The sequence below is a fragment of the Lampris incognitus genome, chromosome 5 (assembly GCF_029633865.1).
Source record: "Lampris incognitus isolate fLamInc1 chromosome 5, fLamInc1.hap2, whole genome shotgun sequence".
Classification (NCBI taxonomy): domain Eukaryota; kingdom Metazoa; phylum Chordata; class Actinopteri; order Lampriformes; family Lampridae; genus Lampris; species Lampris incognitus.
Genome location: NC_079215.1, coordinates 30949767 through 30976546, shown reverse-complemented (window position 1 = coordinate 30976546; position 26780 = coordinate 30949767). Strand labels below are relative to the sequence as shown.

The 26780-nt window shown below is 42.9% G+C and overlaps 1 protein-coding gene across 1 annotated transcript; it reads right to left on the bottom strand.

The window, feature by feature from the left end:
- Positions 1-1364: 1364 nt before the first annotated feature.
- On the bottom strand, positions 1365-24742 carry dkk2 (dickkopf WNT signaling pathway inhibitor 2). The gene is made up of 4 exons (XM_056281032.1): positions 24536-24742; positions 5826-5976; positions 3220-3351; positions 1365-1615 (listed from the first exon to the last, which is right to left on the bottom strand). Exons 1-4 carry the CDS (start codon positions 24740-24742, stop codon positions 1365-1367), a joined length of 741 nt encoding a protein of 246 aa, XP_056137007.1.
- Between the last annotated feature and the right edge of the window lie 2038 nt (positions 24743-26780).

Here is a 26780-nt window from a genome sequence, read left to right as displayed (position 1 = left end):
TTTAATTCTACAGCTAATGCTGACTCTACCATTTCCTTAGTGTGTACCTTATTTGTGCATCCACACACCCTCTTTGCTATGGTGTCTAGAGATCAAATTACATTTCATCGGTATCTGAAATCTGTCAAAATAAGGCTATCATTTTATGGCAAAGGATCTGATTAAGACTTAAGTTAGAGGAAACTGTCTATTTGAAATTTATTTCAGCTTTTCTTTGGTACCATAGTGTTATGTATCACATTAGACAGGCATGCTTTTGTCACGAGATACGAATGCCTCAGGTGAGGTTTGCAGTCTAGTATGTACAATTTATGCATGAAATTGTTTGTATGATGTGGACACTTAAATAATAAATGTGTCAAAGTGCAGTATGTTGACAAATGATATAGCCTCGTCAGAGGCTCCAAAACTCCAAAATGTGAGAAATTTCAATTTGACGTGTATACCAAAAAAGAGAATGACTAAGGCATTATCTTTAACTGTGTTATTCTTAACTGCATGGATAAAAAAAAAAAGGACAAGACATTTTGCTTTGTGTTGTATAAAGTATGTGTTGAAACAATATGGCTTTTCATTACATAAATAAACCTTTATTGATAATGCTCATTAAATGCTTGTTAAAAGTTTGTTATGGCTATCACATATATCTGTAAAGTGTTTACGCTTTACAGAGGGTCAATTTACCAATTTGATGGATCCCTGAATGCACTGAGCATATTTGGCAGAAATAAGGAGTATCTGTGAACTAATTTCTATGTACTTGATAATCACGGAGGGCAATAAGAGGTGTGTGTGTGTGTGTGTGTGTGTGTGTGTGTGTGTGTGTGTGTGTGTGTGCGCGCGCGCGCGCATACATGCATGCATGTACGCGCATGCACGTGCGCGCGCATACATGCATGCATGTACGCGCATGCACGTGCGCGCGCATACATGCATGCATGTACGCCGCACGCACGTGCGCGCGCATACATGCATGCATGTACGCCGCACGCACATGTGTGTGTGTGTGCGCGCATACATGCATGCATGTACGCGCATGCACGTGTGTGCGCGCGCATGCATGCATGTACGCGCATGCATATGCGTGTGTGCGCGCGCGCATGCATGCGTGTGTGCGTGCACTCGTGTGTGTGTGTGTGTGTGTGTGTGTGTGTGTTGAGGGCCACAAATCGCAAGCATGCTGAAGCACTGCTATTTCCTCTTTGCTTGCTAAGTAGCGAGCATGTACAGGCGTAGTCCATTTTGTTTTTTAAGTCTCTGTCTTTTCACTTCTTTTCCATACAGTGACAACTATCCTCCTATAAAAAAAAAAAAAACTTTCCTTGGCAGATGGAGACAGAGGCTTAGAGACAGCTGTCTCCCATTCAGATCTTCTGGCACATGTGGAGCCTCGACTTGGATGAGGAGGTGGCATCTTTCCACACCTTGCAGGAGAGGCCTTTGGCACAGTCACAGCGCTGGAAGATTTCCAGGCCATGAGAGCCCTTCTTCCTCTGTTTGGTGCACACCTCTCCCTGCCTCAGCACAGGTTTGCAGATCTTGGTCCAGAAATGACGGGCACAGCAAAAACCCTCAGAACAATCAGATGAACGCAGACATGGGTCACCCTCATGGCCTGTTCGGGTAAAACAAAAAATAGGTGGGATTCAGTTTCCAGTCAGCTGTGAGCTGGTTGACCACATTACCACACAAGGAGAAACACTATGCTAGTGCTCTAAATGGTATATCCAGTTAGCATGCTAAAATCTTGGTGGGACAGAAGTGAAAGTATGACCTGCTTGAGGATGTTTTTGGATGTGGAATGTCTCTTCTAAACTACCAGGCATTCTCATCTTGCAATTGATTATTATTTATCAATGACAAAAATAACACGAGATCAAAGGCATAGTAAATACACATTTATCTTTATTTTGTTATATCTTCCATATGCACAAGTTCAAGTAAACCACAAATACCATCTCTGTTGTCTTTTCTCAATTCTTCCTTTGTTATCATCTCCGCTGAACCTGCTGTAGATGCCTGAAACCCCTGCGTCATGGCATTCACTGCCACATGTCCCACAGAACCAGATATCAGTTCAAATGGCATTATGTGGCTAGTTCAGTGAACTGTAAATGTATGAATGTCCCCATAAAATTAAGCAAATTTATTTTCTACTTCATCAGCCAAACTCCCCCCACCTGGTTTTAACTGGATATCTCTATCAAAAGGCTTGTACTGAACTTCAAACGTGCCATCGGTAAGACAAATATTTATTAGACATGTTGTTTAGGCATAACCAAGGTTTCTGTGAAACTCTTTTGAATGTGCATAACCTCTTGCTGGAGGCTGCTTCAATGCACAAAACAGCCATTCTGTGCGCATAACAAAACCACACTTTCTTGATTAGCCATTTCAGAGTGATGTTCCAACCACAGAGGCCGTGGTGTGCTAAGACTTGCTGTATTTGCTGCGCCCAAACAGCACGGGGAATTCTTCGAGACAACCTTTTTTCCAGCTCTTACTTTCATAGGGTTATTATGATGGAATGACATTAAAAGGAGAGTGCCTGAGTTAAGGACAAATTAAAGTAAATGACCATTACTCAAAAACAACCTTTTTTTTGTTTAATAACACACTATGGTAATACTGCCATTTTCATAGGGATTTCAGTATTGCGGCCTATGTTGTCTGAAGACTATATTTATAGTCAGACATAAAGTGTCTCGTTAAGGTATTGGTTTATGGACGGGACGTCACATTCAATTGAGTCAGGTGAAATTGGTGCCAAGCGGGGGGCTCAGACAGAAAGTGATTTAGCCCATATCACGCCAAACCTACATTCTGTGGTTTCTTACTTGTGTATCAGGCGACTGCTGTCAATGAGGGTGTTTGTATGACTTTTTTATGTAGGTGCAGAAACAGCAGGCACATTGTGTGTTTTTTAGCATCCCCATGCTGAGCCTTGGGCTCAGAGACAGTGATATATGAGCAGAGGGGTAATTATTGAAGTAGTTTTGTGGACTGGCATCCCCCACTGGTTCTGTGGGACATGTGGCAGTGAATGCCATGACGCAGGGGGTTTCAGACCTCTACAGCAGGTTCAGCGGCGACGATAACAAAAGAAGAATTGAAAAAAGACGACAGAGATGGTATTTGTGGATCAAATGGATATCTGGCCTCCCGCAAACATGTTTTACAGATAACAGGAGAAGGTACAGACCTGCAATTAGATCTTACCTTTGAGAGAATGCCTAGCTTGTGGTTTCCCGGTCTTCTTCCAGCCATGGTCCTTGGTGGAGAGTTTATTGTGGTCATCTAAAGTTGATATGTGAGGTGACAGCACACTCTCAGAGACAGGCACACAAATATCTGGAGATGAATGAAGGAGAGAAAAGTGTTAAAAAGAAATAAAATGATTCTCACGATGTCTAACATGTCAAACAACCCCTTTGACTATTTGTCCAAACTATCCATGGGCAGGGTTTGTCTCATCGAAATCCTGAACAAGTTGTTAGATTAAATATAATAAATGATTAAGCAATATAACTTTGGTAACTGCACAACTTCCCTGTGAAATTCACTCACACATACAAGCACACACATAACACACGTGTATACTCCTCACACAGATAACATGGCTACTCAGGACCATATCAATACGGTCTAAGTAGAGGGACAACTTTATGGACTGGTGCAAGCTGAACCACCTGCAGCCGAATGCCAGCAAGACAAAGGAGATGGTAGTGGACTTCTGAAGTAGTAAGTCCCAGATGTGTCTCACATCTGTCCCAGATGTTGAGGTGGTTCGCTCCTACAAATACCTGAGAGTTCACATGGACAACAACCTGGAGTGGGCCAGAAACATTTAGGCCCTCTAAGAGAAAGCCGGCGCCGACTTCATGCGGAGGCTCAGGTCCTTTAACGTCTGCAGTATGATGCTGCAGATGTTCTACCAGTCTGTGGTGCCAGCACCATCTTCTTTGCTGTAGTGTGTTGGGGCAGCAGTGTGAAGGCTGGAGATGCTAACAGACTGAACAAGCTCATCTAGAAGTCCAAGTCTGTGCTGGGAGTGAATCTGGACTCTCTGGCAACAGTGTCAGAGAAGAGGATGCTGACCAAACTTTTGGCCGTCATGAACAATGCGTCACACTGCCTCCAAGACACACTGATCAAAGACAGACGCACCTTCAGCAACAGACGACTCCCCACAAAGTGCACCACAGAACGCCATAGGAGATCGTTCCTGCTGGCAGCCATAAAACTGTATAACTCCTCCCAATTCTGCCACAACACTGACTCCAATGTTCTAGGTGGACACTGAAGCAACAGCATTAACTGTCATTTTTAAACTTTTCATATTCAATGCTGCATACTGACACTCATATTGTAATAATTTAACTTAAGGACATCCCATATATCCTCTGCAGTACATTTATTTATTACTTGATTCCGTGCAATTTACACAGATCTGTAAGATTGCTGTTACATGCAATATACAATAACTGTGCAGTAACTGTGAATAACTGTAACCTGCGATAACAAGACATGTGAACACGCTGCTGCATCTTTTTTCTTAATGTAAACCTGCTATATTTGTATTTATTATTTTTCTACCTTGCTTTTATATATAAATTTCCATCTCTATTCTATCCCATAGGCACCAAGTACTTCAGTTTAGTTAGCTCTTTATATTTTGTATATGCTCTATATTTTTTTGCTTTATATTCTTGCTATTGTGTGTATTTTGATATTATGAGCTTTTGAATTATGCAAGCTGTAATGATGCTTCAGTTTCCCTCAGGATCAATAAAGTATGTATGTATGTATCTATCTATCTATCTATCTACATCGTCGCACTGGCAAATTGTCACACTTCTCCCAACGGAAAAGCTGAGGAAAGCTACCTAAAAAAAATTCTAGTGGCAATAGTCATTTTTCAATATTAAAAGTAAAACACGGATTTATGTACTAACAAGTATGGATGTTCAAAATTATAATTTTGTTCAAAGTAGATGAGAAACTACTAAGACATACCCTAATGTTGGCCCACAAATCGTAGCTCTTTAAAGAGGAATAGAATATAAAAGATGCAGAAGAAAATGTAGCAGAAGCTGAAAAGTGCCATCCATTGCCTCCTTCACTAACACACCAGTGAAGGAGGCAATGGATGCTAAAAAAAACAAAACCAGACAAAATCTAGAACAACACTGTTCAAGGTGAAAAGACTTCAATAGGGTCTCTTCAAATCTGTAAAGTGTGTATGAGGGGGGAGGGGCACAAAAAACATCCTCGACAGAAGAGCATGGGGCCTTTCTCAGACAGACACCCAAAAGAGGTGTGTGTGCACATGAGGTTGGTGCTGCAGATCTCTGTTTGTTCCTCTGCCTTCTCCACTTTGTCTTCAGTGGCAGTTTCAAATAAACCCCATGAATGTCTGATTTGTTCAGTTATTCCATTAATAAAAATCTGAAAATTCACTTCTGACCTGGCTCATCCAAATTGATCCGAATTAATAATTAGTCTGGTTGATTCATAATCATAAATAAGTTTTATTCGGTTTTGACTTTGAATTTAAAACAAAATACAGTGTTCAGAGTGAATCGGTTAGATTTTTATCCGATAAGTTCATTGTGACTGCTTAGCCACTGACAGCGCAAGCAGTCAGACTCTACTTTGCCATTTATTCAAGGAAAAAAAGTAAAAATGTCTGAAGTCATGTGCATGAGACTCTCTTCTTTGATATGAAAAATGAAGTATCGTGACTGAGAAATGTAAAGTTGATTAGATAGCGTGATCCTCCCTTGCCCGCTCAGGCATCTAATAGATGTAACACCTGTACGTACAGTTGCTGCAGCGGTTCCCAGGGCAGCACATAGCATCTCTATGGCAGCGCTTCTTCCTCCTGCGACACGTCAGACAGCGAGATGGCGCCTGTTGTGGGCTGTGGCAGTAGCTGCCCACACTGCACTCCTTGTCAGTGCTACATGGATACGCCTGTGTAAAAACACAAATGCAAACAACAAACATGCAGCCATTAACTTGACATTTTTACAAAATTACTAAAATGTACACACGCTTCACCGAATTGTGCCATCACTCCGGTGACTTTCAGGAGGCCCACAAAGAAGATGAATCAATCACCAACAAATTGACAATTGTTTCAGAATTTGACAGCTGCCAGTACCATCAAGAGATTACCAGTTCTATTGGGACACAATTGATTTTCATAAAAATGCCCCTCATCACTCTGATGCTTTCTACCCGGTGCAGACAGTCTCACTCCAGGACACTTGGATAGAGCATTTAGATAATAACTCATTCTGAGACCTTCAGGTTGCACAGCACGCTTTCTAGCACAGCGTAACGGTGCTATTTGACCTGTGCAACTTGTGTGATCCCAAAGCGTTTCTTTTTTGGCTTTTTTCCTCTTCTGTGAGGAGGTGAGAGCACAGGTTCAGCTAAAGTGCAGTTTTCCTGAAGCTGGCAGGGATACAGTGTGTTGCTCACGTTCATTTCACCGGGACAGACGCTTGCCAGAGAGTGATATAGCCTGGATCTTGAGATATAAAGGATCAGTTTTCATTGTAGTCACCATGTCAGCCTGCCGCCCAATAAAAATACCTGCCTGAGAAATGCAACAATCTTGTTTAATTTGATTGAGCTAATGACAAATCATTGCCAAGTGTGCATGTCATGTCAAGTGCAATTCAACTAAGTGTGGCACGACTAGATCACTGATAGTGATGCGAGGAATAAGGGATCCAAGGGATCCAAATTTAAAATGGGCTAATCAGTATCGCAATCATGCTTTAGGGGATATCTTTGATTTCAGGTCGGCGTGCAAAAGGATCATTTTTTAAGCCTTTCTCAAATGAGCTAAGTGATTCTGCAGTCCTGATGGGAGACGGGAATTTATTCCACCATTTTGCAGCCAGGTGAGAGAAAAGTCTGGACCTCGAGCTCAGCCCTGTTAAAGTAGACATAAGAGTAGCCTTCCAGAGGATAAATTACGGAAAATATAATTGCTCCAGTAGATGTTAAATAAATCTGACTTATAGATCACTCATAATCGTATATTTCTTTGTCCCTGTGATTAAACAGTATTTCTTTTCTGACAAGTTGGTATTAAAATTGCCCAAGACACTACCGCGTTAATAGTATGGTCTGCTTACCTTCTGAAAAGAAAAAGATGTGTTTCCAGCAGTGGAAAACAGGCTTCACAGGGACAAACATGTCTCTCGCTGTTATGGGTTACAATGGCCAGGGCATTTTTTTTCCCAGCTTCCAAACAATAGCGCTGTTGGCATTTCCCCACCAACAAAACCCTGAGCCAGTTTACAATTACAATGTTACAATTTCATTTAGCAGTTGCTTTTATCTGAAGCGACGTACATATGAGAGTTAATGCAACACAAGCAAGGTTCTAGTTAGGCGGCAACAACACAAGTAAGTGTCAAAAAACTAGGTTCCAATCCGACAGGACATAGGTGTCAACAGGCGTTGCACAAAGGCAATGCATAGGGTGCATAGAAGCGATTTTTTAAAAATATATATATATTAATACCATCAGTTTCTCTCAATAAGAACATGTTCAGAGGCCTGGTAAGTGTTTGACACAGGACCGGTTTGCCATGTCAGCTAACATTATAGCTTTCTGTGAATGAAAGGGGATATAAGTACACAAGCAATATCCAGCAGTAAAATACTTAAATTTTATGTTTGCATTTTATTTTTTGCGCTGTTATTTCCCGTTCTCACACAAAAGCACAAAAAACCCCCCAAACTTTTCTATTGTCAATCAAAGCATTACAGAGCCCCTGAGTGGTCACATCATATATATATATATATATATATATATATATATAGATATAGATATAGATATATATATATAGATATATATATATAGATAGATAGATAGATAGATATGTTTTCTACTTCATGCGCTTGTTTTACTAAATCGTGTGCACATTTTACTCGCTATGTGTATGGTCACACCAAAACAACACCTCTTTCCTACCGTAGTAAGGTAGACAACGAGCTACAACCTAATTTTCACCAAAACGAAGCCGTCCTCCGAGCTCGACAAATAACACTATGTAGCCTGCTGTGAGACCAGAACTTAGGCACCGTCTAAAAAGTGCAACATCGAAAAGAGATATGAATAAAATAATAATCATAATAATAACGTTATTTCTACAGCACTTTTCTAAAACAATGTTGCAAAGTGATTTACAAAGAAATAAAATCAGACAACAAACATATTCAGTAACTTAGCTCTTACACTGTAGTATCCGCAAACACACACACACACACACACACACACACACACACACACACACACACACACACACACACACATCAATAACTGATTATTGCATTCAGGGCCACATGTTCTCTCTCGTCACACAAAGTAAGACCTGTCTTTAGTTTACGTTGATTTCGTTTGGTTTTGAGGAAATAGTTGGACTACAGTAGAACTTATAATTCAATGAAGTCTGAGTTTCTTCAGCTTGTTCATTTTTCAGGTTTATCTCTGAATCCAGTTCAGCCTGTTGAGTCCGATGTGTGTTGTCTGAGGTCAGCTCACAGGTCAGGACAGCACTAATCTTTTTATATTTTTTTGTTTTTTGTTTTTTCCTTCTCATTTCCTGCCATATTATTTTTCCTAAACGCTTCCACTTTTCAATAATACCACTTACAGTTGACCGTGGAATATCTAGCAGGGAAGACATTTCACGAACTGATTTATTGCAACGGTGGCATCCTATGACAGTACCACGCTTGAATTCACTGAGCTCTTCAGAACGACCCAATGTTTGTAAATGCAGCCAGCATTGCCTAGCTGCTTGATTTTATACACCTGTGTCAATGGGCCTGAATGAAACACCTGAATTAAATGAATAAGAGGTGTGTCCCAATACTTTTGTCCATATAGTGTATATTTGTATGTATGTACACTACCGTTCAAAAGTTTGGGATCACCCAAACAATTTTGTGTTTTCCATGAAAAGTCACACTTATTCACCACCATATGTTGTGAAATGAATAGAAAATAGAGTCAAGACATTGACAAGGTTAGAAGTAATGATTTGTATTTGAAATAAGATTTTTTTTACATCAAACTTTGCTTTCGTCAAAGAATCCTCCATTTGCAGCAATTACAGCATTGCAGACCTTTGGCATTCTAGCTGTTAATTTGTTGAGGTAATCTGGAGAAATTGCACCCCACGCTTCCAGAAGCAGCTCCCACAAGTTGGATTGGTTGGATGGGCACTTCTTTGAGCAGATTGAGTTTCTGGAGCATCACATTTGTGGGGTCAATTAAACGCTCAAAATGGCCAGAAAAAGAGAACTTTCATCTGAAACTCGACAGTCTATTCTTGTTCTTAGAAATGAAGGCTATTCCATGTGAGAAATTGCTAAGAAATTGAAGATTTCCTACACCGGTGTGTACTACTCCCTTCAGAGGACAGCACAAACAGGCTCTAACAGGTACTATTTAATGAAGATGCCAGTTGGGGACCTGTGAGGCGTCTGTTTCTCAAACTAGAGACTCTAATGTACTTATCTTCTTGCTCAGTTGTGCAACGCGGCCTCCCACTTCTTTTTCTACTCTGGTTAGAGCCTGTTTGTGCTGTCCTCTGAAGGGAGTAGTACACACCGGTGTAGGAAATCTTCAATTTCTTAGCAATTTCTCGCATGGAATAGCCTTCATTTCTAAGAACAAGAATAGACTGTTAAGTTTCAGATGAAAGTTCTCTTTTTCTGGCCATTTTGAGCGTTTAATTGACCCCACAAATGTGATGCTCCAGAAACTCAATCTGCTCAAAGAAGTGCCCATCCAACCAATCCAACTTGTGGGAGCTGCTTCTGGAAGCGTGGGGTGCAATTTCTCCAGATTACCTCAACAAATTAACAGCTAGAATGCCAAAGGTCTGCAATGCTGTAATTGCTGCAAATGGAGGATTCTTTGACGAAAGCAAAGTTTGATGTAAAAAAAATCTTATTTCAAATACAAATCATTATTTCTAACCTTGTCAATGTCTTGACTCTATTTTCTATTCATTTCACAACATATGGTGGTGAATAAGTGTGACTTTTCATGGAAAACACAAAATTGTTTGGGTGATCCCAAACTTTTGAACGGTAGTGTATATGTGTGTGTGTGTGTGTGTGTGTGTGTGTGTGTGTATATATATATATATAGGAAAAAAACTTTTAAATAGCTGGCAGGCTGTTATTAGGACTTCAACACTGACAGTACCAGCAAGTCTCAATACTTCCATGACGGGCACCTTGTCTTCCCAGCTTATCATTCTAAATACATGATGCGGGGCAACGTACACTGTGTGTTTTCTTTGTTGAATCACATTAGCAGCTGATGAATGTGCAACGCATGAAACAAGCTTGGACTGCTATGTATTAAAAGTTGTTTTTTTCCTACATATATATTGATATTCCGCTCCTCATTAGTTGAGCACTTCCATCAACACCATTGACAGTTTCCGGGGGGAAAAAACGCTATATATATATCAACACGAATACAGGAAAAAAGATTTTAATGCATAGCAGTGAACTGCATGAAAATCTGTATGCGTGTTGATATTCCACTCCTCATTAGTCGAGCACTCAAACCCAGCCACTGAGGATGCACAAGCCAGTGCATCCTTAGTGCCGGTCCCAAGCCCGGACAAACGGGGAGGGTTGCGTCAGGAAGGGCATCCGGCGTAAAATCTTTGCCAAATCAAATATGCGGATCATAAATAAGACTTACATACCGGATCGGTCAAGGCCCGGGTTACCAACGACCGCCACCGGTACTGTTAACCAGCAGGGTGTCGGTGGAAACTATGCTACTGTTGGGCGAAGGAGAAGGAGAGGGGGAAAGCATGTCCAGAGGCAGCTAGAGAGGAGGAAGGGTAGGCATGTGGAGGTGAGAGTTGGAACTTTGAATGTTGGCACTATGACTGGTAAAGGGAGAGAGCTGGCTGACATGATGGAAAGAAGAAAGGTAGGCATACTGTGTGTGCAAGAGACCAGGTGGAAGGGGAATAAGGCCAGGAGTATCGGAGGTGGGTTCAAACTCTTCTACCATGGTGTGAATGGGAGGAGTAATGGGGTAGGGGTCATTCTGAAGGAAGAGTATGTCAAGAGCGTGCTGGAGGTGAAGTGAGTGTCAGACAGAGTGATGAGTATGAAGCTGGAAATTGAAGGTTTATTGCTGAATGTTATCAGCGCATGTGCCCCGCAAGTTGGGTGTGAGATGGATGAAAAAGAAGAATTCTGGAGTGAGTTGGACGACATGGTGGAGAGGGTACCCAAGGAGAAGAGAATGGTGATTGGAGCGGACTTCAATGGACATGTTGGTGAAGGGAACAGAGGTGATGAGGAGGTGATGGGAAGGTATGGAGTCAAGAAGAGAAATGTGGAAGGACAGATGGTGGTCGATTTTGCGAAAAGGATGGAAAGGGCTGTGGTGAATACATATTTCAAGAAGAGGGAGGAACACAGAGTGACGTACAAGAGTGGAGGAAAGTGCACACAGGTGGACTATATCTTATGTAGAAGGCGCCATCTAAAAGGGATTGGAGACTGCAAGGTGGTGACAGGGGAGAGCGTAGCTAGGCAGCATCGGATGGTGGTCTGTAGGATGACTTCGGAGACCAAGAAGAGGAAGCGAGTGAAGACACAGCCGAAGATCAAATGGTGGAAGTTGAAGAAGGAAGACTGTTGTGTGGAGTTCAGGCAGGAGTTAAGACAGGCACTGGGTGGTAGTGAAGAGTTGCCAGATGGCTGGAAAACCACTGCAGAAATAGTGAGGGAGACAGCTAGGAAGGTACTTGGTGTGTCATCAGGACAGAGGAAGGAAGACAAGGAGACTTGGTGGTGGAATGAGGAAGTACAGCAAATTATACAGAGGAAAAGGTTGGCAAAGAAGAAGTGGGATAGTCAGAGAGATGAAGAAAGTAGACAGGAGTACAAGGAGATGCAGCGTAAAGCAAAGAGAGAGGTGGCAAAGGCAAAGGAAAAGGCGTATGGTGAGTTGTATGACAGATTAGACACTAAGGAAGGAGAAAAGGACTTGTACCGATTGGCTAGACAGAGGGACCAAGCTGCAAAGGATGTGCAGCAAGTTAGGGCGATCAAGGATAGAGATGGAAATGTGCTGACAAGCGAGGAGAGTGTGCTAAGAAGGTGGAAGGAATACTTTGAGGGGCTGATGAATGAAGAAAATGAGAGAGAGAGAAGGTTGGATGATGTAGGGATAGTGAATCAGGAAATTCAGCGGATTAGCAAGGAGGAAGTGAGGGCAGCTATGAAGAGGATGAAGAATGGAAAGGCAGTTGGTCCTGATGACATAGTACCTGTGGAGGCATGGAGATGTTTGGGAGAGATGGCAGTGGAGTTTTTAACTAGATTGTTTAACACAATCCTGGAAAGTGAGAGGATGCCTGAGGAGTGGAGAAGAAGCATACTGGTACCGATTTTCAAGAACAAGGGCGATGTGCAGAACTGTAACAACTACAGAGGTATAAAGTTGATCAGCCACAGCATGAAGATTTGGGAAAGAGTAATAAAAGCTAGGTTAAGAGGAGAGGTGACGATCAGCGAGCAGCAGTATGGTTTCATGCCACGAAAGAGCACCACAGATGCGATGTTTGCTTTGAGAATGTTGATTGAGAAGTATAGAGAAGGCCAGAAAGAGTTGCATTGTGTCTTTGTAGATTTAGAGAAAGCTTATGACAGAGTGCCGAGAGAGGAGGTGTGGTATTGTATGAGGAAGTCAGGAGTTGCAGAGAAGTATGTAGGAGTGGTGCAGGATACGTATGAGGGAAGTGTGACAATGGTGAGGTGTGCGGTTGGAATGACAGATGGGTTCAAGGTGGAGGTGGGATTACATCAAGGATCGGCTCTTAGCCCTTTCTTGTTTGCAATGGTGATGGACAGGTTGACGGACAAGATCAGGCAGGAGTCTCCATGGACGATGATGTTCGCGGATGACATAGTGATCTGTAGCGAGAGTAGGGTGCAGGTTGAGGAGAGCCTGGAGAGTTGGAGGTATGCACTGGAGAGAAGAGGAATGAAAGTCAGTAGGAGCAAGACGGAATACCTATGCGTGAATGAGAGAGAGGACAGTGGAATGGTCAGGATGCAAGGAGTGGAGGTGACAAAGGCATTTGAGTTTAAATACTTGGGGTCAACTGTCCAAAGTAACGGGGAGTGCAGTAGAGAGGTGAAAAAGAGAGTGCAGGCAGGTTGGAGTGGGTGGAGAAGTGTGTCAGGAGTGATTTGCGACAGAAGGGTATCAGCAAGAGTTAAAGGGAAAGTTTACAAGATGGTTGTGAGACCAGCTATGTTATATGGTTTGGAGACAGTGGCACTGACGAAAAGACAGGAGGCGGAGCTGGAGGTGGCAGAGTTGAAGATGCTAAGATTTTTACTGGGAGTAACGAAGAAGGACAGGATTAGGAACGATTATATTAGAGGGACCGCTCAGGTTGGACGGTTTGGAGACAAAGCAAGAGAGGCAAGATTGAGATGGCTTGGACATGTGTGGAGGAGAGATGCTGAGTATATTGGGAGAAGGATGCTGAATATGGAGCTGCCAGGGAAGAGGAGAAGAGGAAGGCCAAAGAGGAGGTTTATGGATGTGGTGAGGGAAGACATGCAGGTGGCTGGTGTGACAGAGGAAGATGCAGAAGACAGGAAGAAATGGAAACAGATGATCCGCTGTGGCGACCCCTAACGGGAGCAGCCGAAAGTAGTAGTAGTAGATTAGTCGAGCACTCAACACCACTGACGGTTTCAGAAAAAAAACGCTATATATAATATATATAGCGTTTCTTTTCTTTCAGAAACGGTTTCTGGGGAAAGAACGCTATATATATATATATATACATATATATATATTTCGTTTTTTTTCCTTTCATAAACCGTCAATGGTGTTGATAAAAGTGCTCAACAATTGAGGAGCGGAATATCAATACAGATGCAGGAAAGCTTTAATACATAGCAAAGTTTTTTCCTGCATCTGTATTGAGATATATATATAATATACCTTGTTTTGTTTTTTTGCTTAGGTCTGTGTTTTATTACTTTTAACTTATTTTATCTGTATTGTTGTTGAGTTTTATTGTTTCCCTTGTTTTTAATGTAAAGCACTTTGAGCTGCATTGTATGTATGAAAGGTGCTATACAAATAAAGTTTATTATACATATTCAAGTCAGGTCAGCCTTTGCTTCTACCATTATGACAGTAGATGGTACTATCTGCATCTGTTTCTACTGCTTTGTAGATTTGCCTCTTTAGGCAAAGGCTAGGGGAGGGTAACTCCGAATTCAAATCCAAGAAGGCACTGGCAGCAGGGCGCTCGATGGTGTTTGCGGCAGAAGAGCCCAATAGGATCATGAGCCCTGTCGGACCAATGGCACAAACATCAGGCGGCATGCAGAGGAACCACTCTGTTGGTCAATGGATGGCATCACTTGACAAATAAGCTGTCACTGCAGGGCAACTTCTTTATCTACTGAGCCCGTTGCACTATGGGTGTACCGCTTAGGAATGGGTTCTGAAGATCAGAGAGACTGTTCGGCAGGGGCATGACACCGACTGTCTTAACTACTGTGCAAGGCATGATGTGAGGAGAGCTTGATGGGAAAAGCACTTGTGAGGAGAGCATTTACAAAGTCCTATGGCAACAGAATGAACGTGATGGTAGCAGGCATAAGGAGCTGGAAGCTACTAATGGGACCTCTGCACATAGGCAACTCACATGTGATGGTTGCAACTCTGTTGAATCCTGGACAACAACAGAGTCGAGGCAGCTGTGTGAGTGTCCGGGCAGCCCTTTTCAGGGAAAGCACTGCCCGCTCTGTAAGGGGAAGCCCCTAGAAAAGGTGGGGCAAAAAAAAAGCTTGCTCAGAAACTACCTGGCTGGTTCGCCACAGCCAGCAAGTCTTCAGTTCAGTGGTCGAAAATGCAAAAAAGGGAAAATGACTGTTGCTACATGGAACGTTCAGACCATGCTGGACAACCACACCAGACCTAAGAGAAGAACTGCATTGATTGCTAAGGAGCTAGAGAGATACCGCATTGACATTGTTGCTCTCGAAGAAACAAGGATTGAAGGCCAAGGACAAATAGAAGAAAGCAACTACACCGTCTTCTGGATTGGAAAGACCGATGGAAGGAGAGATGCTGGAGTGGCCTTTGCCATTACCAACAGAATTGCGTCCAGATTGCCCACTCTACCATTAGGAATATCTGAGAGGATTATGAGTCTCCGAGTCCCTGGAGGGGGAGAATACTTCTTATCCCTCATCAATGTGTATGCTCCAATCTCAGTGTATCCAGATGAAGACAAGGAATCTTTCTACCAGAAATTGGCTGAAGTAGCAGACAGTGTACCAAGCGCAGACAAGCTTCTCATTTTAGGAGACTTCAATGCAAGGATAGGCAAGGACCACTTAACCTATGAGGGTGTCATCAGAAAGTTTGGCAACGGCAATAAGAATACCAACGATGACCTTATGTTGAATTTCTGTGCTGAGCATGACCTGTGTATCACAAACACCTTCTTCTCTCAGCCCAAAAAGAACTACTTCGCCTGGATGCATCCAAGATCAAAGCATTTCCATTTGTTAGACTACGTTGTGACTCGCAGGGCAATCTTGAAAGAAGTACTCTCAACAAAGGTGATGCATGGAGCAGAATGCTCAACTGATCACTACCTGGTCCGAACACAGTTGCAAATGAAACTAAAGATGAAGTCACAAAAAACACCCTGTGAAGCACCAAAGAAACTGGATACCAACAAGCTAGCAATCACAGAACATCAAATGAGACTAGCTGCAGCAATCACATCTGCTCTTCAAGATGAAGAAAGGGTTGCAACAGGCGCAAGTAACGTTGAAGAATGCTGGACACAAATGAAAGAGACCATCTATAATTCAGCAAAAGAGGTGCTTGGTCATCCAAAAAGAAAATCACCTGACTGGTTCCAGCATCAAGATGAAGCAATCCAAGAACTGCGACAGGAAAACCAAATGCTTCACAATGCCCACCTGAAACAGAACCCTGAGAGGAGTCAATCAGCTTTCAAGGCAATTAAAGCCAAAGTTCAGAAGGAGATTAGGGTGATGAAGGACAACTGGTGGAGCAAGAAAGCAGAAGAGCTGCAGGCCTTAGCAGATCGAAATGATAAGCATGGACTCTGCTCTGCACTGAGAGCCATCTACAGCGCAAGAAGCAATACAATAGCACCAGTAAAAACGGCAGATGGAAGTAAGCTGAAAGAGATCACAGAAAGATGGAAAGAGCACTTCTGTACCCTCTTGAATCAAGAAGGATCAGCTGATCCAAATGCATGCCAGTGGCTTACAAGAAGGTCGATAAGAGAAGACCTCTGTGAGCCGATCACAATGGCTGAAGTAGAGAAAGCACTTAAAGACACCAGAAGTTGGAAGGCACCAGGACAAGATGGCTTCCCATCAGACATCCTGAAGCATGGCAGCTCAATACTTAAGTCAGAGCTTCAAAGATGCTTTGATTATGACCATGTAAAAGAAGAAGGGTGAACGAAGCGATTGTGGAAACCACTGTGGGATCTCACTTCTGTCGACTGCTGGAAAGGTCCTGTCTAAAATCATACTGAACCGGATAAAGATCCTTTCAGAAGAAGTGTTGCCTGAAAGCCAATGTGGTTTCAGATCTGGTAGATCCACCACAGACATGATCTTCACCCTGAGACAACTCCAAGAGAAAGTGACTGAGCAGCACCAGCCACTTTACATTGTTTTTGTGGACTTTTCAAAAGCGTTTGACACTGTTGATAGAGAGACACTGTGGAAAGTGCTAGAGACTTATGGCTCCCCCCAGAAACTGATCAGCATCATCAGACTTTTCCATGATGATATAACAGGGAACGTATCAGTTGGAGGAGACATCAGCGATGCTTTCAACATCAAGCATGGAGTGAAGTAGGGATGTGTGCTTGCACTGACCCTATTCACGTTATATTTCGCTGCAGTCCAAAAAACAATGTCAGCCAACTTGAGAGGTGGCTTGTACATCAGGACCCGAACAGATGAAAACCTCTACAATCTTGCAAGAGTCAAGGTGTCTACCAAAACAAGAGAACTCTGTGTTCGAGAGCTTCTCTATGCAGATGACTTAGCTCTGGTTGCCAATGATCCTGGAGAAATGCAAGAAATAGTAGACCACTTCTCTTCAGCGGCTACCCTCTTTGGACTGAAGATCAACATCTCCAAAACAGAGCTTCTGTACCAGCCTCCCCCTCAGATAAGCCCCAAAGAAGGTCAGCCCAGTATTTTGGTTAATGGAGCAACTCTGAAGACCACTGAGTGCTTTACCTATCTGGGCAGTGCTGTAACAGATACAAACTCCTCTAACATAGAAGTAGACAGAAGGATCCAAGCGGCAATAAAAGCCTTTGGTGCCCTCCACAAATGACTTTGGTCCCACCATGACATCAGGTTGACAACAAAGATCAAGGTCTACAACACGGCTGCTCTCCCATCTCTACTATACTCCACTGAATGCATGACCCTCTATCGCAAGCACATCAAGCTCACCAGCATACAGCTTCATCATCTGCAAAAACTGCTGCAAATCAGATGGGAAGACAAGGTGCCTGACATGGAGGTATTGAGACGTGCTGGTACTGTCAGTGTTGAAGCCCTAATAACAGCCTCCCAGCTCAGATGGGCCGGCCATGTGAGAAGAATGCCAGACAACCGCCTACCAAAAGAGGTTTTCTACGGGGAGCTGTGCCAGGGAAAAGGGAAGCAGGGAGGCCAGAAGCTACGCTTCAAAGATGTGCTCAAGCACCACAGGAAGATCTGCGGCATCGATGACTCCAGCTGGGAGACAGTGGCCCTGGACAGACAGAGATGGCGCTCCATAGTAAGGCAATCGAGAACAGCTGTTGAACAAAAGAGACAAGAAGCCTATGATAAGGCCCACCACGCAAGACATAACAGACCAACTCAAACAACATTCGTCTGTGACAAATGTGGACGACATTGTCGCTCTAATGCAGGCCTGATGGCCCACAGGCGTGCTTGCCGAGGTTAAACTGCATCATAGTCATCATCGTTTCGATGGACTGCCGAAGAAGAAGTATCTGCAAAATCACTTCACACATCAATGCTCTCCTGTTGGTTATACTACAACACTTACTTTGGGAAAAAAAATGTGCTTTTGCGTAATTTTTTTGTGTAAGAGTGGTTATTGAATATTTTTCTCAATAAAAATTCCCCAAAATTATGCAAAAAGCCATTTTTACAAACAAAGTGTTCTGCTTGTTTTTATTTGGATTCTTTTTTTTTTATATGTTGGAAGAAACCCATGTGAGGACAGGGAGAACATGCAAACTCCACGCAGAAAGGCTGCATAGAAGCATTGGTGTTTCACTGAAGGCTCAGGTTCACAACAGTTTAAGTGGCTCTTCCTCCTCCTGTTTGACGTTAGGGTATTGTTTTTGCGGTGGTCTATCTATCATGCAGAGAGATAAATGGACAGGGCAACTGAGGAGTGAATTATATGTCCATTGCAGACTGTCTTGACAACAGTATGGCTGGCTGGCACACCCCCACTGCCACCACAGCCACATTTAGCTGATACAGTACTGACAGATCTGGATTAGAGTGGCTTACCACTGACGAACACAAAATTATAAACATATGGCTCAATATGAAGGTTCAAATGAGAGCAAACTCATCACAGTCCCAAAAAAAGATAAACTCAACTACAGTATCAGATCAGCTAGGAAGGCCCATGTTACAGAAAACAGGCACCATTCCAACATTAAAAGTACACCACATGTTTAAATCAGTCCTCAAAAATATCAATATCTGCAGACATTAAAAGTTGTTACTCAATATGCTTGCGTTTAGGAAAGCGAACAAGATTAGACACATCTGATGTAAGCCATATTGACTTTGTTACATTGAAAACACATGGACGGACTGATAAAGTGTTCTGCTTTAGAAAAATAAGAAAAGGACAAAATCAAAGTGGATGCTAGTTCTTCATTCTGTCTGATCCACTTCATGCATACACTTCTATCTATCTATCTATCTTCATCTATTGACGAAAGCAATCAAGCGCCAACCCTTTTTGTGGATCTTGAGAACTTCTTGATTATTAACATATTCATTAAATTTATCAATCTTGATATTAAGAGTCCTGGGGCTATTTCAATATTCATAATATCTCGATCAACTTTGTAATTACCTTGTAGAAGAGGAAACGGTTTGAGTTATTTTACATGCCATTTCCACATACGGCATACATCTGAAGCTGTTCACTTCTGTTAGGATGTGGGACTACCATGTTGATTAACTCTGATGTCTACATTGCCGTGGACTGTCAACCAGAGCTGAGGAAAGAGATTTTACTCTTCTCAAGATAGCAATGGTTGTAAGGGGAGGAGTTCCAGATTGTGCAGAGGGATGTTTTCTGTGATGTGAAAGATGGGCTGTTATCTAAATATGGATACAAATGAGCATTGAAGCCTGCAGCTGTATTTCGAACAACCTGCTCTGATTCCTCCCAGGATTTCTGTCCAACTGTCTTGGATTGATTACATTATATGGGACATGTGGGGAGGGAGAGGGTGGTGGCTGACCTCTTCAATCACAGCTGAGAAAAAAAAACGGAAAAAAAAAACTACGAAGCCTACCTTTTGAAACCCAATGATACAAGGCTGACCCCGAATCACGACTGATAATCTCGCTTTATCTTGCCCTGTTTTAAAACGCCTCATTCTCAACTTCTGAGGGATGAGGTTTCGTTTGGATGCATCTCATTCATCTCAAGTCTTCAGCCCACTTGAGTGGCCACATTTTTCTGTTGCTCCCCTATTTTTCTCCCAGGCCGTCTTCTGACATAAAAGCACGGCCTTGTATCCTGTGGAGGAAGTGGGCTGAGAACTGTGCACTCTGCAGCCTCTCTCGGTATGCTGGTAAGACGATAAAGCCGGAGACAGACACGGAGCCATGAGGGAAGCCCCTGGCTCCGTCTCGTGTCGCTCTCGTGCTGGTAAGGCACAGCGGCTTTGAAGAGGAACCTCAAATGTGCGGGAGCAACAATCTGCAAGGGCTTTGCTGCAGGATCCACTGAGCTTTGAACCCTCCTCCTCCTCTATATTTTCCCTTATTTACCTCAGAGGAGTCATTCAAAAGCTCCGATACGAATAATGATATGACAGAACTGTACTGTAATGGCCGGGGTTAGCAAAAACTGTGTGAACAGCATAGCTTTGGAAAATCTGAAAAGTTTGTACAAGGAAGGTCGCTGTCATGTATATTACACACGAGTATCAAAAAGTATTAAAGTACATCCAAAGTTGCTGCAACAAATTTGCTAACAGAGCTGCTTAGTTACAATAATAATGGAATTCATACAGTTTTAATTTGCAGAAAGTTTAATTTTCAGTCATGTGAGTCCACACACATGCACAAAAGAGCGTGTGGAGCTTACGACATGATTCAGTTTGATCTCCAGAGATCAAGCAAGTAAGCTGAAACTTTGAATGGTGTTAATGAGTGGCAGTGGCCTTCCAGAGTCAAATAAACTGTGTCACTTGATAAACAAGCTTTGTTATACCCTGAGAGTACAGACAGCCCTCAAGAATCAAACGTATCACATTGCATAGGATGGCAGTCCGAAGCACATACGTGCAGATGCATTTCCTCGAACACAACTTTTTTCATCCCTCAAAACACATGTGTTTATCTGCATGTTCCTTTGAGGGCTAGACTCAAAAGCCTTCCTGGTCTGGGATTTCCTTATGTCAAGTTGTTCTACTACATTGTTTTTTTTTTCCCCCTGCTAGGAACACGGTCTCCTAATGTTAAACTTTTCTTAAAAAGTCCATGAATGGGGAGGAAAAAACCTCTTGCTATGCACCAGCGATCAAAAGAGTCGCTCATGAGTGTGGCCCCCTTCCTGGGCTTAGCTCTGCAGTAGGAAGTGTAAACCTGTGGAGTGAAAGGTGCCTGGGTCTACTTTCTCATTAGCAGCTCCAATTACTGTGAAGCCGCTCGGCTGGCATCTCCTCTGGCGGCTGGGCCGCCACCTTGGAGGACCCCTTATGGCACCAGTGTAAGGCGCTCACAATGCCCTGGGAACCCAGCAAGGGGCCACAGAACAAGTGACCCCTGGCCGTGGACTGAGACACATCTATCAGAGTGTTAATGAGTCACAACCCTCCCTGCCGTCACTGGACCTCTCAGCTTGTTAGGATTGAAGAGGGTGGGAAGATGTAGCCAGGGTTGAAGAGGAAAAAAAGAAATACGTTTCTCATTTTATGAGTGGAGCCTTTTGAGATTGCTTGTGTGTAATATTTGAGTTAAATTTAATAATGTTAAGGCTAGTTAAGGCTGGCCGACCAGCTGCTGATATTTACCAGACATGGAAACTGCCATGCTGCCTCCTCCCATGTGGCGCTGCCTGCCCATGCTATCCTATTTTGCTGATGTGCCTCTAAGAAGCAAGTGCCCACCCATGAGTATTGGCAGGCATGGTTTAAAAGGCATCTTTTTTAGGTTTTACTCTACTCAGTGTGATGCTCTTTGGCTTGACTCCATCAAAGTGACTGAATCACTTGGGATAGCAAAATCTCTGCGCCCTGTGATTACTTGTCCCCTTGGTGCTTATGGTCACCAAGAACAACATAAGTGCAAAGCTTTGTCCGCCATAGAAAATAAAACCTCATCAAGCTGTTGACTCATAAATCATATAAAAATTGGGAGATGAAACAACAATCTAGCTGTTGCTACAGCAAAGTCTCAATACTTTCTGCTCTCCAGTTTGCAGCAGTTTGAAACAAGAGCCAGCGGGGGTGACTTATTGAGATCCGGTGTTGCAATTATCACCTTTTCTTTACTATTGTTTTTGGGTTGTTTTTTTATTTTTAAGTTTTTCAAAACAGCTGCTGTATGCCATGTAAAAAACACTACATGGGCTTGGCAAGGTACTGTTGAGGGGATATTACTGGAAAATATTCCCATTTAAATAGTAAGTGTGCAATCAGAGGTGTGAAGAAATCAACAAGCTATCCATCCATCCATCCATCCATTATCTAAACTGCTTATCCTGCTGTCATGGTCGCAGGGATCCTCATAAATTATAACAATATCAGGATGGGTGGACCATAAACCTTCATGGCAGATATTCATACTTAAGCCAGATATTTCAGGTTGTACGTGAGCATGATTCCTCCACATACAGGTAGATAAAAATTAAAATGCTTGCTTTCCATATAATGGAAAAGTGCAGGAAAGACAAGGACTTGGGGATGTTGCAAACTATTTTCTCGCAGTTACACGCTATAGTATGAACTGGTAACAACCAAAGCTTTAAAAATCGAACCATTTACTTTATGGATCTTAAGGCAATCATATAGTTGTGTAGTAAATGCAAGCATGGTAATTCAGTATGCCTGTAACAGAACTCCTGAGCTGTTGCAAATCGGTGCCACGCTTTGCCAATTAAAGCCTCGTGAAGAGACCAGAGTAGTTATCTTTGATTTATTCCACTCATAAACAACCACTCTATGATGACATACAGAAGGTCAGGGGAGACTGCTTGCCAGGCTCAGGCCACATAGTATCTGGCACGGTTGAGTTATGGCTGTTATTTTACAACTCTGGAAAACCTTGACAGGCAGTATAGCCACACACATATCCTCCCACCGCAGAAGCCATCAGCCGTCCTCATTTGGTCGTGCTGCTAAATGTGCCATGACATTTTACTCATATAAGAGTATGGTGGTCTCTGCACACACGTATTGTATCCCCTTGGTCCACTCCTCCAAACCACACCATATTATTGCAATGGCAAGGTTGTAAGCAGACATTTAAACTGAGGTCTGGCAGGGTACGTTTTGTGTTGGACCACTTCCAAACTCCGTGGTGCAGGGAGAAAAAAAAAGGCTTTTCCATAATCCCCTCTGTCTGGGCAGGATATCAGAATACTGTTCTCAGCTCTACACACTACAGAGATATCCACATTGTGAGTGATAATACAGAGCCAGCTGCACCAGCTGATGGCAGACGTGTTTCCGACAGATTTTGACAACAGTATCACTGGGCAAGTATAGTGCATTTATCCCATCACCGTTTTGGTGATATATAGTAATTCACTACAATCTGCCATTGCATGGGTCATTTATACATCGATATAGTGAAGAATAAAAGGAGGTGTGCCAGTGCCATCTACTGCTCAAAATGATATCATTATCCATCAATAATAACTAGTGCTAAACACGGTGACATATTAACTCATTGTTCATGTTATGCATCTGGTGTTGTGCTCATCATGTTTGATTTGTTTATTTGTAAGTGTGATCTCAATGCCTCTCGTTATTCTCACATTCATGGCGTGTTTTCCCACACTTCCCACAATACAAGTCCAGCAACGTAAAACAGCAGACCATCAAGAAACTATTTTGATGTGTTGCTGTGACGATTTACTAATTCTTCATCATCCGAGTGTGACCACTACTTCTAGCAACGCGTGGTATGGTCATTATACTCAACTGTTAACGTCGTCTTCTCTTTTTGACTGCTTTCACACTCTCCACCACGCTATAATGCAACACTTTGTTGAAGCAGCAGGGCCTGATAAGTCTCTGAGTGGGTATTAAGTGGTTGGTAAGAGTATCCCTAAACGGCCCCGCAGTGAGACTCTCGTAATCCCGGCAAACGTCTGGGCCACTTTAATGACACTAAAAACCAGACAGAAAATTACCCCAAGTGTTAACTTTTTCTCACATTTCTGCCGGCATTAATGGTGTGCTGCTGTGGAAGTGTGGAGGTGCACAGGTCTAACGGTGGCGTCAAGGTCTGAGCGGCAATTAGGGGTTTATGAGAGGTCCGATCCCCGCGATTTCCACTAACTAACCATTCACAGGTGAGAAAAAAAGGCGCGTGCGTGGATCTGCCGGGGGAATTCGCTCAGGAACGCGCCACGGACACCACGCGAACACCAAATTGTACAGCGCGCTGTGACGCGCCGTTGGCTGTTTTCCAGTGTGCTGTACAGATACAGTAAACTTGGCACGGGTGATAATTGGTAAGGCGTGGCACAGGTATACAGGTACACTAGTGCGTGTATAGGCTGCCGTACGTACGCTAAAGTGTGTCTAGGGCACACAAATGATCAAATCTGAGTGATGCACACCTTTCAGATTTGCCTTTAATGAATAGTGCATTACAGATAAAATACTACTCGCGATAATTTGTCACTACATTGATTTCACCGTATTTGTCCAAACAAAATAGCAACGCCCATCACCGGTTCTCAATCTGGTCCGCTGGTATCCCCTTGATTTTCTATTCTGCCAGGTGTAAAGGATGTCACCCACTTAAATCAGTGAGACCTGGCACAACAGGTGAATGTAATTAACATATCGAACAGGAATAATAGCAAAGCGGCAGAACTCGGGTTCCGGACTGACCGTGTCTGAAATTGAAATAATCGATTTCTATACGGTTAGGGGTTAATAAATAAGTGAAACATTACCTGGGCGAGAATATTGTATTTCTTGGTGATGCCGCTGTGGACGGCGGCGGAGCGGTTTGTCGCCGCAGGCGTCGGCGCCGCGTCCGGCAAAGCCGACTTGATGGCGTTCGCTTTGGAGCGCGCCGCTGATCTCTGACATGTCCCCAGCCTCATCCAGGCAACGAGAAGCACCAAAATACAACATCTACTCCAAGTAAACGCGAGCATCCTTGACCAAAAACTTAAAAAAAGAAAAAAAAATGCTTTGTTGAGACGTTAGAAGGAAGGGCGGCAAATGCAAGAGGTGAACAACCTAAACGTTGCCAGTTACGCGTCGCAATAACTGGAGACTGAGCTCGCTCGCAACGTCCACACGTGAAGTCTGCGCGACTCACAGAAAATAGCGGCGGGGCCCCAAGTTCTCTGCGTAGCCTATCCGTTATAAAGACGAACAACTGTCATCAAATGCAATGCCACTTATCCGGAGAGAGATAGAAATTAATCTAGGGGAGGGGGTGTTATTATGGATCTGTTCTGATAGTCTGATGGTCTGCAAGGTCAGAGTGAAACTTGACGTTTCCAGTCTGCCGCTGGCAGTGAGTGAGTGCAAAGTGCTGCTGCCTGGTATTTTATGATCTCGGATACTTTCTTTTTATAGGTTTCTAATGGATTTGCTTCCTCCGCCCCCATTCAGAACTGACAAAAGAATGAAACTGATCTGTGTGCGGTAATGCTGCTGGCGCATTGTCGTCTCGTCCCGGCACCGGAACCGGAACCGTCACGAGAAACCTATAAAATTATACACCGTGTTTATTTTTTACTACGAGGTGTCTGGACACAGGGAATGGGAATAAGCAGGGTCATACTAAAGAGAGTTTTTGCCAGCATCGTGGAACATCTCTGGTTCCACACAACATGATAAATTGTGTTGCTTCACGGACTTGTAACGTCCAGAGATATAGATGGGAATGCTAAAACAAAAATATGCAAAATCACCCTATCTGATTAAAAAGTAAGTATATGAAGAGAACAGCTTCTGTGGGAGAGGATATAGCCATATATAAGGTCATATTAATATAAATATTCGTCTCTATTACAAGGATGTGCATAAACAGGCAGAGGATGATTTTGACTCCGTTTAACAAGGCAGAATAACGAATATAAAACAATCAGATAACCATTGTCCTCTTCCCTCATGCCTATACTGATAAAGTTAGTGGTAGGAGCAACACAGAGCTCCCTTTGTGTGATGCATGGAATCATCTCTATAATGAGTTCAGATATAGCCTTATTCATGTTGGTCAGATATAGCCTTATTCATGTTGGCTATGATGATGTAGTGCCAGATATAGCCTATATGGTTTCCCCACAGGTATGTATGGGGGCAGAGGGACACCTTCACACCGGAGAATATTTATTCAATTTGTGCATCTTGTTTTGCAAAAGAAAATTGTAGAAATTTTCCCTTGCGTGCTTTGCTGTCGAACCGGAAACTTGACATGAATCATGAACATGAATCAGTGACTTTAAGTGCCATGTTTGTGAACATCAGGAGGTTATCCGAAGTGACCCCAAACACCCATAATACCCCCCCCCCCCCAAGAATAAGCAGACACTGAGTTTCTGGCTTGTCTGTCTCTTATCATCATCCTTTTAGCATGGAAAATATGATGCACTACAGCAGAGACCACAGAACATGTAAATCAAACACAAAAGCTGCCTTATCAACATAAAAGTAAGCAGCCAGTCACCCAAACCAACTTTCCCACAATGTCTTTATGACTCCACTACAAATAATGCTTTAGTGTCTACATAAGCTGGAACCACCTATTCAGGATTAGCTTGGCTGGACAAGGGTGAAACCAATATACCGGTAAACGCTTCTGACCTCAAAAGCTATCCATCACAGGCTCCAATTCAAAGTGTCAAGCTCTTTTGTTGGAGACAATGGACAACCAACTAAAGTGGGGAGTGGGAGGAAGTATTGGACTTGTTTGATGTAACCATAGATGCATAGAGGTGATACTATTTTGGCAACCTTTGTCACCCGAGTGCACATCAATTTACCTTCAGACACTTTCCCAGTGTGGCAACATTGTACCGCCTTTCAAAGAAATTTAAAAGGTAAATGGATTCCCATTAAAGTCAATGATTGAATTGCTCAGACTCAGCTTGACAAGAAGAAAAAAAGAAAGAAAGAAGAGGAAATTAAGGCGGAATTGTTTACATAAGTAACACTGTCCATGTGAAAATGTTTTTACGTTTT

Excerpts from the sequence above, each read along its gene's own strand:
- dkk2 (XM_056281032.1), bottom strand. The coding sequence starts at position 24,742 with ATGCTCGCGTTTACTTGGAGTAGATGTTGTATTTTGGTGCTTCTCGTT. Across the intron at positions 3,352-5,825 it reads TGGGAACCGCTGCAGCAACT|ATATTTGTGTGCCTGTCTCT; the intron begins GTACGTACAGGT and ends ATTCATCTCCAG. Across the intron at positions 1,616-3,219 it reads AGCTAGGCATTCTCTCAAAG|GCCATGAGGGTGACCCATGT; the intron begins GTAAGATCTAAT and ends TTACCCGAACAG.